The following is a 14,281-nucleotide window of genomic DNA, read 5'->3' as shown; positions in this document are numbered from 1 at the left end:
TCAAGTGATGGGGGGTGGGGGGACCTTAACACATTTTAGAGAATCATTTATAGAGTTCCAACTTCCAACAACACAACAAATAAAAAATGGGTTGTATAGCTGGATTGTTTGACTGATTATTATAGAATCAATTAATTAATGAGTAATTTGTATTTTATACTTGAATAAAAAATGTTAAAGCACAAACGAATATCAATAAAAATTTTTATTACGACTCTGTTTAGGCGGGTAATAACGGTGAAATTGGAGCGATTAGACTGCTCCAATCATATCGTTACCAATATATCTTTACCTATGAAGTTAAAAAAAATTACAATTATAATTTATCTAAATAAACTTTTAAAGAGCAATTAAAGCGATGAATTGCCTCAACTACTCAAATTATTATCCCAAACACATCCTAAGTCTAACAAATTATTTTGTGAACATGATCTAAAGTACACAATTTACATACTGAGTGTTCATAATTTACAGACTAAATGTTTATCATTCAAATTATGAACATTCAATATATAAATTATATATTTTGGACCGGGGTCCAGGGTATACAATCGTTATGCTATGGACCATGCTCATTTTCTTTCTTTCTTTTTTTTTTTTTTTTTTTTTTTTTTTTTTAATTTTCAAACCGCTTCGTTATAGGAGTATATGTTCATAATTTTATTACTATATGTTCATAATTGTAAGTTCATAACGTCAGAGCTCTATATTCATAATTTCATAACTGTACATTCATAATTCCGCAACTGTACATTCATAATTCAATAACTGTAACTTCATAATTTTCGAAGCTCTATGTTCACAATTTTAGAGCTCTATGTTCATAATTTTATCACTATATGTTCATATTGTAAGTTCACAATGTCAGATCTCTGTGTTCATAATTTCATAACTGTACATTCATAATTGCATAATTGTACATTCATAATTGCATAACTGTACATTCGTAATTCCGTAACTGTACATTCATAACTCAATAACTGTAAAATCATAATTTTCAAAGCTCGATGTTCACAATTTTAGAACTCTATGTTTATAATTTTATCACTATATGTTCATAATGTCATAACTCTGTCTTCATAATTTTATAATTTACATTCATAATTTCATAACTGTACATTCATAATGTTAACGGCGAGACAAAATCATTTTCTTTTTTTTTTTTAACTGAAATGACGTGTTTTTTCTGAAAACGACATGCATTGTGGACACGAGTCCACTGCATAATTTGCGCAGGGTATAACTGCTGCCTAAGTCCATGTTGGGCTGCAAAATATTTTGGTCCATTTGTACTGGGCATCTGAAATGCCAAGTTTTGGGGTTACCAAAGCCCAGCCCATTATAAGCTTAACAATGGCAAGCCGGGTCAGAAAATCAATCTCCTTCTCCGATTTCACTCTAGCCAAAATTGCCATCACTCTATCGACGGTGCTGAGCTCAAATCGCCTGTGTATCAAGGTATTTCTCCCCCAATCTATACATACGTAAATCTCATATCTTTTTCCTTTGCATGTTAGATTTAGCTGGAGAAGTACTAATTTTGAACAAATGGGTACTGATTTGATATAATTGAACGTTTATTTGGGGAATTTCTTGGCTGTTTATGTTCAATTAATCAGATTTTGAGTGGCTCTTATTATTTATTATTTATAATTTTTATATATATGAAGTGTTCTACAGCTTCATATCAAAGAGGTAATTAGCTTTGTGATGGTATTTCCTTATGGATGATTGTTTCTTAGCTTTGTGAATTACTGATTCTTGAACTATTTTTGTTGGTATTTTTGCTGTTATTGGTTAGCTTGGGCAATGCCTCAATGGACACTAGTAGAACTGTAGAAGTAGTACTTTTAATATTTTGCATATTTCCATACCATGTTAGTGTTTATTAGTGATGTTTTATGTAGTAAATTGTTTTATCCATTGTTTACTTATGGCAAGTTTTGAATTTTTTTAAATAAATATCATTATTGCTTAATTTTAGTTCCCAAGATTGATTCTTGAATCTGTGGTACGGTGGAGCTAGAAAGAAGATGCAAAAACTGGGTGATTTCAAGCTCCCTCAGTTCTTCAACTATCCTCCATACTTCACGTAATCCAATCAATCCCTTTAGATCTTTCTTGTCTTCATTGTGAAAGCATATACATTCTTGATTTTTTTTCTTTAGTTTTTGTAACTTTACTTTAAAAAAAAAATCAAATTATAAGAAATTTTCGAGGACCTCTGCATCATTATTCTTTAAGCTCTTGTTTTCTGTTTTGTATTGAAAAGATTCTTTCTTGAAAGTGCCATTTACTTGCATTACTTCAGTTTGAACTTAAATTTTGTCTTTCTTCTTAGTTTACAGCCTGTGAGGGACACACGGGAGAAACAGATACAGTTATGGAAGGAGTTGATAATTGATTATTGTAAGACACAAAAAATCTTCGTGATTGGACTTGAAGAGGACTTTCCATTGTTCAGTAATCCTGCAATTGAAAGTGAGATTTTTTCCGTCCTTTTCATATTTCCAAATTTTGCTGAGGAAATGAGAAGAATTGCATGCTGATTTGAGATTGGATCTCAAGGCATGTGTGAAGGCTGTCTTAAAAGTTTTGCAGACCTTATATGAATATACCTTTGGTTGTGTGGTGTACTATGCTTTTGCTGGGTCTTCCTTTATTGAATACATTTGTAGCTGTTTCCTTTTATGTATAATATTTTCTAAAAAGTATACCATCTGAAGTTTCATGGTGTTTTTCACTAACTTGGCGAGGCTCTTAAGAGAAGCCTTCAAGTCAAGATTAGTAGACAAGCTAAAAGTATCGCCTAGGTAATATACAATCAAACCGATGCTAGGAAAAACTTGTGCCTCCACAGAATCATCATGTGCTGTGTAAACTTGGCGTATCCATTGTGTTTTTGTATTAGCGGTTTTCTCTGCGAGTGCATGCCTTGTATGGATGAGTCACACGTGGTGTCATCGTGCAGGATCTCTTAGCCATGAAGCAAGGGAAGCATTTCTATCGGCTTTGGTTTCTGATGGTAAGCATTTTAATCAAGTCTTGGCATTTGATATTTATACTATTAGATGATTTGTTTGAATGTTGAAGTGGTTATTAATTTCTTTAATATTCTAACGGATCTCTTACCAAAAGAAAACGCTTACCTTCATAACAAGTATTGTTTAAATGTCATGTTTACTTTAACAGGCCGTGCAGAATGGATAGATAAAGGTCATAGGAAATGCTTAATTCTTTGGCATAGAATCCAAGATTGGGCCGACTTAATATTGCAGTTTGTAAGTAGTCACGTAATTCTTCTGTCACCATGTACTGTATGAGGTCATGCACTCTTTTATGATATTTGATGCAATTCTTCAGGTCAGGGAAAATGGTTTGGAGGACAGTGTAATGACAGTTGAAGAAATACGTTCTGGGACGGAGTCCAGGGGAACAGGTAACCTCCAGTTATTGCGAATCTACCATTTCCTACTTGTTTGTCGTAACGAGGATTTGTTATAGTTTCTGTCATACGCCTTCTCAATCGTCTGTATTTATCTTTTGCGTGTATGGCCAGAGCTTCACGGGATGGATCGTACAATTCTTATGCGAGGATTGAAGCTACTAGAAAACAAGGGGAAACTTGCATTATTCAAGGGAACTTCTGCTGATGATGAGGGTGTCAAGTTTTCATTATGATTTATGACAAACCTCTCAGGGCATGTTCACATGAATACTTCCATTTGTATTGAACCATCTTGTATTCAATCACAAATTCAGCTTGAAGCTGAGATCAGGTTGTTATGTAAATCCCACATTTTGGAATACTGGTAAAGATTAAGAAAATGTTTAATGACACAATTTGGCACTTTTGCTGACATGCCTTTATATTTTGTAGTATATAGTTAATTCCAAGCTTAGTTCTCAACTTTGATAGTTTTATTGAATTTAGTCTCTTACAATCACATATTCTTTTGATCAAAGTTCAATGGAAGGAAGGAAGACTTTTCTGCATCAAGAACCTGCATAACTGGAGACAGCAATAAAATCTCTTCACCAGTTCCCTTACTAAAAGAATTCAACTTTTAAATCTATATTATATTGCCTGAAATGACTAATTAATAAACCAATGGGCACTCACAATTTCAATGCAAGTAACTTATATCAAGTACAAGGGTGGAAGCTATTTACTCTGATCAATAGTGAGCATCTTAGAAGGAACTGAAGCTGGATCCAGTTCCCAACATTCTTTAGAAATGCCAACTGCCTCTTCCCCAGAAAGTTTCTTGGCAGGAATTTGGTGGGACATCAGTGTAATTTCATCCTTCCCGAGCCATCTAATGGCGTGAGCCCCGATCTCTCTTCTCTTGAAAACTGTCCTAAAACCATCAACCTTCTCAAGGTATGCCACACTCAGGCCGTGTATTTCAGTATAACTGGTTAAACATACAACAATACCGTACTGCTTGCCCTCAACATCTTGATCGGCGTTTGGGTTATTTTCCTCGTAGATTGCCCAAACTGAACCCTTTTTAGGGTAAACCCTGTACAATGCTCTAGCTGCTCTTTCACAATCCATGACATGAGAGAACTTTTTCAGGGATTTCACCAAAGCTTGCTCAGAAACCTTATATTTGCCACAGGATATGTGAAACCCCCTTTTTCCCCAATTAATCAATGCCTCATCATCATTATTTTGTAAGTCCAACCAAAACAATCGCACCTCAAAAGGATTCACAGACAACACTTCATCAATCAAAGCATAATACCTTGGCATTCCATCATCTATATCGTCATTATAAACAGCCCACACTTGTCCTTTCTTGAAACTCCTCTCCTCTCTATCATTACCAAATTCGTAAAAGTCTGAACCTTCCACTGACATTATCTCTGAATCAACTATTATAGACACTTTGCGCCTCTTGGCACCCAGATCTCCACCCTTTGTAGCTCTTCTTTGCACCGCTTCCAAGCTCTCCCCTTTTGACACCTTACGTCTCTCCCTCTTTCCTTTCACATTCATGGTCTCCATAGCTTCCTCTATTTCACTTTCTGTTTCACTCAAACACAACTCTGTATCCTCCTTTTCGCTTTCCAGCTCCTTCTCCCCTAAGTTTGGCTTCGTCACCATCTCATTCACCTTTGCTCTCAATTTCTCCTTATTCAACTTCTTCACTATCATTTGCATCTCTGCTAATGTCATTGTTTCTTCTTCACTGACCTCCAATCGCTTTGCCCTCGACCTCTGCACCACATTATTACCACTCTTCTCCTGATCCTCACCTCTACCTCTCACCTGAACTCCTCTCCTTGACCTCACTCCTTCAATCTCACCACCACTGTCATTCCTTGCATCTTCTTCCCCACCAACATTTCTTGATTTATCCACTCTATTCGATGATCCACTCTCAGCTTCATCCACATCTTTCAATCCTCTCCATTTTTCCCTTTGTAAAACCTCCCCAACACTAGTCATTTTCCTAGCCTTAATCCTAGCACTAACTCTAGTCCCCAAAACTTGATTATTTTTCTCACCCTCACTATCAATGTCCCTAAAAGGAACAGAATTTTCAGCATTTTCTGATACTTCAGTAGCATGGAAGCTCTTCTTACAGTTAGGGCACATTAAGTTATGCCCTAGATACTGTCTGCTAAACTTATGCAACAGCCTACAAGTCGAACAAGCCGTCCAGAACGTCTCCTCCGCCGCCGATTCCTCCGCTGCCGAAGACTGCATAGCGACTCTGAGCTTCAAATCATACTCCTTTCGCCTAATCTTATCCGACAGAACCCTATACGCTTCCCCGACGAGCTTGAATGCCTCCTCACAGGCCACGAATGGTTTCTTGTCCGGGTGGAGGGTCAAAGCAAGCTTCTTATACTGCTTCTTGATGCCATTGATGTTGGAAAACCGCTCGACCTGGAAAATTTTGTAGTAATCCGGCGGACCTGCAGCACCATCAGTCGTTGTGGCGGGCTTGGTGGCGGTGCGGAGGATTTTGAAGGCCGTGAGCATCTCGGATAGGCCGTCTAGGTTGGGGCACTGACGGTGAGCTTGCTTGGCGTGCTTTATGGCTGACTTCAGGTCGCCGGAAACGTACTTCTCCTCCGCTAGGGTTTTGAGGCGGAGCACGTCCGTTCCTCCCGGGGAATCTCCATTTTCTGACATTTTTCTCTCCGGTTTGAGTGATCGGCTCGACGGCTACCGGAAACTGAAAAAATTGGGCAAATTTATAGGGAGTACATTATTTATTTATTTAGAGTTTTAAATTTTCGTGACAATAATAATAATAATAATAATTCGTGACCAATTTTTTTGGTAAAAATGTCATAGAAAATGATAATTTTGTAATTAAAAATAATAATTTCAGGTCTAAACAAAATAATACTCCGTAATAATTTTGCAACACGTGAGCACATGATTTTGGGGTGATAATTAGACTGTACATTTATATTTTAGAGTTAATACTCAAAATGATCCCTCGATTATGTCATAATTATCAATTTGGTCCTCAACTACCATTCTTACCCAATTAAGTCCTCAACTATGTAACTTTTACTCAATTAAGTGTTCAACTATACGATTCTTACCCAATTTAGTCCTCAACTATACAATTCTTACTCAATTTAGTCCTCTGTATTAATTTGACTGTTTGTTGACTGTCAAAAGTCGGGATAAAATTATAATTTTACAAGATTTCTCCTTCCTCTCCATTTAGCAACGCCAAACCATGCAGCAATACACTCCGATCAGATTTCGATCGTCAAAAAATCGTTGAAAATCAAATTCATGGGTTATCCGATGCATAACCACTACTTCGATACTGACAAGTTTAGAACCCAACCGGAGCTTATTGCTACATGGTTTGGCGCTGCTAAATGAGGAGTAAGGAGAAAACTTGTAAAATTATAACTTCATTTCCACTTTTGACAGTCAACAAACAGTCAAATTGACAAATGACTAAATTGGGTAAAAATTGTATAGTTGAAGACTTAATTGGTAAGAATGATAGTCGAGGACCAAATTGATAATTATGACATAGTCGAGGGACTATTTTGGTATTAACTCTATATTTTATATATATTACGCTCAACATTACTGCCTATACACTTCTAGCTACATGGTTGAAGGTTCGTTAACTATTCTTTGTAAAAAATAAAAAAAAAAATGTGACAGAATTCGACGGCTGCAAGCATTCATTGAATTTGAGCAGCATATCAAAACATTCATTATATTTAAATTAAAAGTTCATCACTCTTGAATTAATTATTTATCAAGACTAAATGGCATAAGCTTTAGTTCATTATACCCTCCGTTCAAAGTTTGAATTATATAACTGACTGATTCTTGAAGGAAAATGGTTCAACCACCCCAACCAAATGACTAATTCATGCAAAACCAAACCCTACCTAAAGTCAAAGTTGAAGCCTTTTTAACCTTGTATATTTAAGGTATTCCCACCTGAGTGAAACATGATTCTCGCACCTAAAAATTACGAGTTCGATTCTTACCGACATTTTCTTAATTGAACCAGTTACACAAGGCACACGCCCTTTGAATGGTGACTATAAGTTTCCCTCATGCGAGTTGAACTATAAGGAGATAACGATGACCTCAATGAGTTTGAGGTCGTATGATCCGAATCATTCAGGATAACACCTAGTGGACTAAGATCGATCATTCCATCTAAAATGGTTCCTCGACTATACAAAATTTATAGACTACAAAGTCATTCAGTCAAAAATGGTTCCTCAACTATACAAATTCTATCAAAATGGTTTCTCAACTATACCAATTCTATCAAGTTCCCATTCTATTATGAAGTTCAAGATCAATTTGGTAAAATATAATCCAAATAGCTGAGGGACCATTTCAGGATACACCCTACTAAGTAACAATAGGAGGCATGATCAAGAGGAGAATACAAGAGGATAAAGAAAGAAAGAAAGAAAGAATTACTTTCTACTTTGCTGTTTGTGATTACAAAGAATGTGTTTTCCCCATAGATAAATGGACTAAAATCCCCATAGATAAATGGACTAAAAACATATGTTCCAAGATACCAAACATCCTAGTAAAATGTTGTCCATTCTCTATAGGCTAGACAAGAAGAAAGGGAGGAAATGCAAAAAAAAAAAAAAAAAAAGTACCCAAAAATCAATTAGCTAAGAGGCTTAGTTCAGCTGCACAACCCAAAAAAACTAGATCAAGGGAACTGGAACGAGCCTCCGATTTCCGAACTACCTGCCGGGGGGTTGATGGCGACCCAGAGGAGGGAGATGGTGATGGCAATAAGCCCCGACCAAACGAACACGATTGTCGGAGTCCTACCCCGTCGTCCCATTAGTCCTTTCGCAAACGGATAGAGATGCGCCAAGACCCAGAAGCTAAAGAACACGCCCCCGAGCAAACGGCTCCATTGCGGGATGCTACTGTATATCGTCCTGCTAAACCCAACCGCAATTGCTATCAAGTTTATCATCATGATTGTGATTGGCGGGATCATCAACGAAGACCACTTGATGATGTAAAGATCGGCGAATTCATCATCGTTGTCATCGCCAGCTGATTTCGATGTCAGAGTGAACGAGATTTCGATCCCGGCAACCACTTTGAGTAGCCCCTGAAGCACAGCAGCAAGATGGGCGCTCGTTCCCCCAATCAACCAGAATTGCTCGTTTCGCCACCATTCCTCGAGGTTTATGCCGGACCACTTGATCTCGAGGACAGCAAGCAGGCAGAGAGTCAGTGTGATGACCAAGAGGTAAGTGAGGAACGTGACGTTTAAGGACTGGACGATGAACTGGCCCGAGAACAGCGAGAGAGCTGGAAGGAAGCAATAAACGATGAGGAAAATCGAGGTGAAAGGGTAGATGCCAACATTTAGGTAGGCAATTCGCTGCAATAACTTCATCTTGGGACTAGCCAAGAAAGCGTTGTTACGGGAGAAGAAGATCTCGACTGAACCCGTGGCCCAACGGAGGACTTGATGAAGCCTGTCTGTCAAATTGATCGGGGCAGTTCCCCGAAAAGCATCTCTCTTGGTCACACAATACACAGATCTCCAACCCCGGTTGTGCATCCTATATCCCGTTACCACATCTTCAGTTACCGACCCGTAAATCCATCCAACACGGTTACCCCATTCCGTTTTGTCTTCATACCAACACGAGATCACACTAATTGCTTCAGCAACGGTCGAGGCATCGAGAAGCTCTCGGGGAATCGTTAAAGCCCCGGGGGGTCGTCCATTCTTCACTGCCGGGTGATCAGCAAGTGGCCTGCCTTGGAATTCCGCCACCGGGATGGAATCAATAAGGAAACTCGAGTTCCCAAACCTTTTAGGGAAAGAAGCAAGGTTCATTTCCTCATCATCAAAATCACCCATTCTGAGCGCCCTATTCTCCTCGGGAGCATTTGCAACACTAGCATTCTTCTTACGACGAGCAAAGCAACAACTGCAGCAACCCGGGTGATACTCCTTAGTCCTCGGAGGGTCAAAACCGTAAAGAGCCGTCCTCCGGAATAGGCAACCGGTACCCACATAAACCGGACCTTGCAAGCCATCCAAGGCTCGCATGTTCACATCGAAGAAAACCGTGTTGTGATTCGCATAGCGATCCGAAGGGTCAATTCCTTCAAACCTTTGAGGAAATTGCACATAGCACAAACGGTCACCGCCACGGTCCATCATAAAACACATTCCCTCTCTTATTGCCTGCGAGTTATAAATGTAGTGATCACAATCAAGGTTGAGAATAAACGGGCCATTGGACATGATTGCTGAAGCTCGAACCAATGCATTCATCGCCCCAGCCTTCTTGTTGTGATCATAGCCAGGTCGTTTCTCACGAGAAACATACACCAACAAGGGAAGCCGAATATCGACTTCTGTAAAATCAAGAGGATTGCCTTCAGCAGAATTCCCGTGTAGCGGTTCATCACTCGGGGGTTTCAACATCACCTATACAATTGGGCAAACGAGCAGAAATTAAGATGTAGATTCAATTCGGTGGAAATTATTTTGTTTTTACATTTTGGCATAAAAATCTTATTCCGGGCTACTAAGATTATTGACATTTAAAGAAACATAAGCTATGTTTGGCAAACCTAGCTGAACAGGTAGCTGAAAGCTGAAAAGCTATAAGCTAGAAGCTGGAAACTGAAGAGCTGTTAACTAACTGATTATGCTTAAAAGTGTTTGGTAAAATTAGAAACCAATACTTCAAAGTTTCTTAATATTGTTTCCCTAGTTAATTCGTTTCTAATATTTATTTATTTTATTAACGAGTGATATAGTATCTCGATTAATATGCTAAGTTCGTGCAAACGAGGTTACCTGTATGATTCCCGCATGATCACCCCTTGAATGCTCGGGAGATGTAACATTCCAGGTGCCGGGCCAGTGGGTTCCATCTGCCATCCAAGTGGCTTTCGTGATTTTGACGGGTTCCAACAGTTCATCCCCAGCCGCCTCTCTTTGAAGCTTCATAGCCTTAATTTCTTCCCGGGCATTATAGGCATCAGAGCGTCGACGTATAGAATCAGGAAGGCTGTTGATTCGAACTTTGAACTCATCGAACTCACGCTTCACTCGTCTACGATCCTTGACAAAATCTTGACGCACCTTATTCTTGTATGGATCTCTCTTCAAGTTGAAGTAAGTATCGGGATTCCTTGGCTCAATATCGTGTTTTCGACAAAACGGGACCCATATGTTGGCGAAACTAGCGGCTTCTGCCATGGCCTCGAAGGTCAGGAGGGCACCTCCATCATCAGAAACATAGCAAGAAAGCTTTTCAACTGGGTAATTGGCAGCAAGAATAGACAGTATGGTATTAGCAGTAACAAGTGGTGGCTCTTTCTCGGGATCGGCTGTGGAAACAAATATGTCGATACCGGGAAGATCAGATTTCCCCGAGGGATTGGCGGGTGTAGGCGTTTCGAATTTTTCCTTTAGAACATTAAGGTCAGTTGCTCGATTAATCGGGCACAACTTGGGAAGTTGATCTAGCAGCCAGGAGAACGCAAACCAAATCTCGCATATAATGGACATATACCATAACCATATCGCATCGTCATTGGGGTGGGTGATTCTCCATTCAAGAAATAGGGCGAGTACAACAACACGAATCAAAATCAAGAGCCTGTCAAGCACATTCCAAAAGTCAGAAAACTTTACAAGGATCAACAGTAATGTTTCAACAAATTAACTCTTTTTGACCTTTGACATGGCTCTGATACCAAATTGAAGCATGTGCTCCATCCCAACTAAAAGCCTAAGCTAATAGTTGGATTGCACATTTATGTTTATATTATAGGCTCAACAAGAAGAAGAATTATAAGGAGAACAAGACAACATTAAAAGCAACAAATGCTTACCGATATGGACTGAGGACTGCAGCAGGTATCTTCAATTTGCGGGTAAGTGGTCTCCATGGCTTGTTAAGAAGTTCGGAAGGCTCACCGTCATCCTTGTCGTTCCCTAATCCCCCTTCCTTTGGCCATATAGCGTTACCGTAACCATAAGTCCCTTTTGTCTCGAATAACCATCTATTATGGTCGAAATCCCCGGTTTGACTCCTCGTCAAGCCAGACTGACTTCTTACTATAGCCGATTTGCTGCCTGATTTCATCAATGACAACCTTCTCTCCATCTTAGACATCCCAACGTTCGACGGTAAAGATAAAGGCTGTCTACTATTAGGATCTACAGCATTCTGGTCCAACTCGGTGTTCTTGTAAGGCTCTTTACAACCGGGGCAAATCCCATCGCCTGTCTTGACAGCATCTATATAGCAATCCCGGCAAATCTTGAAATCGCATTCACAGGGGAGAATATCTTCGCCCCTCTCGTCACGCATGACCTTTCCATCGCACCCCGGGATTGCACACGAAGACCCTTTAACACCAGCCATCTGAGGATGGTTGGCTTCTGACTCGATCACCTTATCCATCAGATGAGCTCGGGTCACGCTGTTGTACCCTCCAGTGAACAAAGAATTCGACACATACTGCTCTTCAACCCTCTGCGAAATCGAGGGATCCATGGGCTGGTTATCGGGCGTTGGCGGGATATGCACTGTATAGTTCGCAAACTCAACACCGCTAATTTCGCTGTCAAGAGAATCCCTCGATAAGTTCACATACCGGCCCGAGGAGGTCCTCCTTGCAAAGGTCACAGATGGACCACCCGGGAGCTTGCCTGATTGTGGGTCTGAGCCTTTGAAGGATCTTCCTGCCATTTTGCTAAAAAGAACTACTCGTGAATCAACACTTCAATAGGGCACCTGCCAAAGAAAGAACAAACATTAATTTTCAAAGACGGGTCCTTTTTCGAATTGATAAAAAGGTAATCTTTAGACAAAATTCAAAACAAAATGGATGAAATTTTTTGAAAGATCCATAGAATGAATAGAAGAAATCATGACCCAACACCCTTTCTCTTCACCCAACACAAATAGCTTTCACACTTTATTCACAAAAAAAAAGGCTTCAGCCATCTTTTTAAGTTCAAATTCAAAACCATAGTGCACCAAAAGCATCAAAACCAATTTGAAAAACCAAACATTAAAAAGATACCTATAATCTCAATTCGATACACCAAAAGCAGAGATCAGAACACCATTCACATAAAAACCAGCACAAGATCAGAAACCTTTTCGCCCCGAAAACCCGACAGATCCAATCCTTGAGATGCAATGCAGTTCAAATAAGCATAGACAGAGACCAGATCCTTAATCACACAAAACCCACTTCTCTATATACATCTGAACCCTATCATGATATGCAGAAGAAGTAGTAGGCATAGAGAACAGACATATGTGACCTCCACTAGTTGCCCAATACTTATAATAAAGAATCATATAAACCAAACCCAAGAACAGGCCTTCCAAAAGCGTGTAAGAAACATTCAAAAAACTCAAAGGAATAAAATATGTCATATACATATATATACAAACACCACAGGATATACATGGGCATATACACACCTGCTCAGATTACAACTGTAACAAAGCTTGCACAACCCTGGGCCCACACCCAAAAATGCCATACACACAAGAGACCCAGTCACACAATCTCTTCCTTTTCTGCTTAATTACATCATATATTAAATTCTAATTAATCCAATTAATGACAGGAAATGCATAAATACAAAAGCAAAACAGCTCATTATTTATTTCTCCCTTATCTGTCCCTTTCAAAGGTTTTCTAAGGGTTGGAGAAAGAGTGTAAAGACTTAGTAAATATGAGTTGTTAAGTGCTTACTAACCTCTCAGGAATAAAATAAAATACAATAAAAATATCAGCTTTGGACTTTGAGAAACCTTCAAAATATTCAAAGAACAACAGAGTATATGATTTTGCCCCAAATTTTTGAATGCAAAATGCAGCCGGCTATGGCTGAGCCTGCAGACTTGTTCAATCAGAATCATATACTAATCACCCCAATCTCTCTCTCTCTCTCTCTCTCTCTCTCTCTCTCTCTCTCTCTCTAAAATAATATATATCAAAACATATAGAAATGAAAGGGTAACAGATCTGGGTATTGAAGAAACCTTCTTTCCGGGTGTGGGCTAAGCGAGTAGGAAGAAAATGTCCATTAATGGCCGCTTTTGCGATGCTTTTTTTAGTGTTTGGTAAGAATTTGTTGGAATTTTTGAGGAATTTGGGTAAAAAGACAGAGAGCGGAGAAAACGGAGTGGGGCTTGGCGGTAATTTTACGGGGATATAGGGAGACAGTCCGCCACGCTCTAGACGCGTACGCGCGTAGTGCAGCTGTTTTACAGCTACAATCCAGTACAGTACCGAGTATCGTGTACGAAATAATGAAATATTCCGTATTATAATACTCGAAAGTACTACCTTTCCATATTAAAAATATATATTTTTCTCCAAAAGAAGTAATTAAATATTGAAAAAAGAAAGTGAATATTACTCCGTAAAGGTAAAATTATAGGGAAATATATTATTGTTTCACAAGCGAGGGATAAAGGAATTAAAGCAAAAATTTGTGTGAGATCGCCTCACGAGACTCAGTCAGTAGTATAATATTTGTGTAAGACCGTCTTACAGACTGAGTCTTTGATTAATGAGTCAAATATTTGATTAAAGAGTCAGATTTTTAACCTCATAAATCAAAGATCAGATCTCTCTCATGGATTGAGACCCGTCACACAAATTTTTGTCATAGTTAAATATCTTCCGAGTGGCCTTCTTGACACCTAAAAAAAAAGGTCAATTTAAAATTCAAAAATCATTGTTTTTAATTCTTCAATGTTTAGTTATGTTTTGAAT

General features: G+C 38.9%; 3 protein-coding genes across 5 annotated transcripts; 1 reads left to right on the top strand and 2 right to left on the bottom strand.

Moving 5' to 3' along the window:
- The first annotated feature begins 1,355 nt into the window (after window positions 1-1,355).
- LOC109152917 (vacuolar protein sorting-associated protein 25) lies at window positions 1,356-3,860 on the top strand. The gene is made up of 7 exons (XM_019300606.1): window positions 1,356-1,458; window positions 1,985-2,092; window positions 2,342-2,481; window positions 2,972-3,025; window positions 3,193-3,281; window positions 3,364-3,439; window positions 3,560-3,860. The coding sequence occupies exons 2-7, from the start codon at window positions 2,034-2,036 to the stop codon at window positions 3,679-3,681; spliced, it is 540 nt and encodes a 179-aa protein (XP_019156151.1). The 5' UTR covers window positions 1,356-1,458; window positions 1,985-2,033; the 3' UTR covers window positions 3,682-3,860.
- Window positions 3,861-3,934: 74 nt separating this feature from the next.
- On the bottom strand, window positions 3,935-6,240 carry LOC109152914 (J protein JJJ2). The gene has a single exon (XM_019300603.1). The coding sequence runs from the start codon at window positions 6,149-6,151 to the stop codon at window positions 4,166-4,168; it is 1,986 nt and encodes a 661-aa protein (XP_019156148.1). The 5' UTR covers window positions 6,152-6,240; the 3' UTR covers window positions 3,935-4,165.
- A 1,677-nt stretch (window positions 6,241-7,917) lies between these two features.
- Window positions 7,918-13,670, bottom strand: LOC109153076 (cellulose synthase-like protein D3). Of its 3 annotated transcripts, none has more exons than XM_019300834.1 (4): window positions 13,543-13,670; window positions 11,366-12,273; window positions 10,323-11,130; window positions 7,918-9,947 (listed from the first exon to the last, which is right to left on the bottom strand). In XM_019300834.1, exons 2-4 carry the CDS (start codon window positions 12,226-12,228, stop codon window positions 8,190-8,192), a joined length of 3,429 nt encoding a protein of 1,142 aa, XP_019156379.1. In that variant the 5' UTR covers window positions 12,229-12,273; window positions 13,543-13,670; the 3' UTR covers window positions 7,918-8,189. The 3 variants fall into 3 exon arrangements, with proteins under 3 accessions (XP_019156379.1, XP_019156381.1, XP_019156378.1); XM_019300836.1 differs by lacking the exon at window positions 13,543-13,670 and adding an exon at window positions 13,257-13,453; XM_019300833.1 differs by lacking the exon at window positions 13,543-13,670 and adding an exon at window positions 12,566-13,140.
- Between the last annotated feature and the right edge of the window lie 611 nt (window positions 13,671-14,281).

The sequence above is a fragment of the Ipomoea nil genome, unplaced genomic scaffold (assembly GCF_001879475.1).
Source record: "Ipomoea nil cultivar Tokyo-kokei standard unplaced genomic scaffold, Asagao_1.1 scaffold2480, whole genome shotgun sequence".
In the NCBI taxonomy this organism is placed as follows: Eukaryota; Viridiplantae; Streptophyta; class Magnoliopsida; order Solanales; family Convolvulaceae; genus Ipomoea; species Ipomoea nil.
This window is presented reverse-complemented; position numbering and strand designations above follow the sequence as displayed.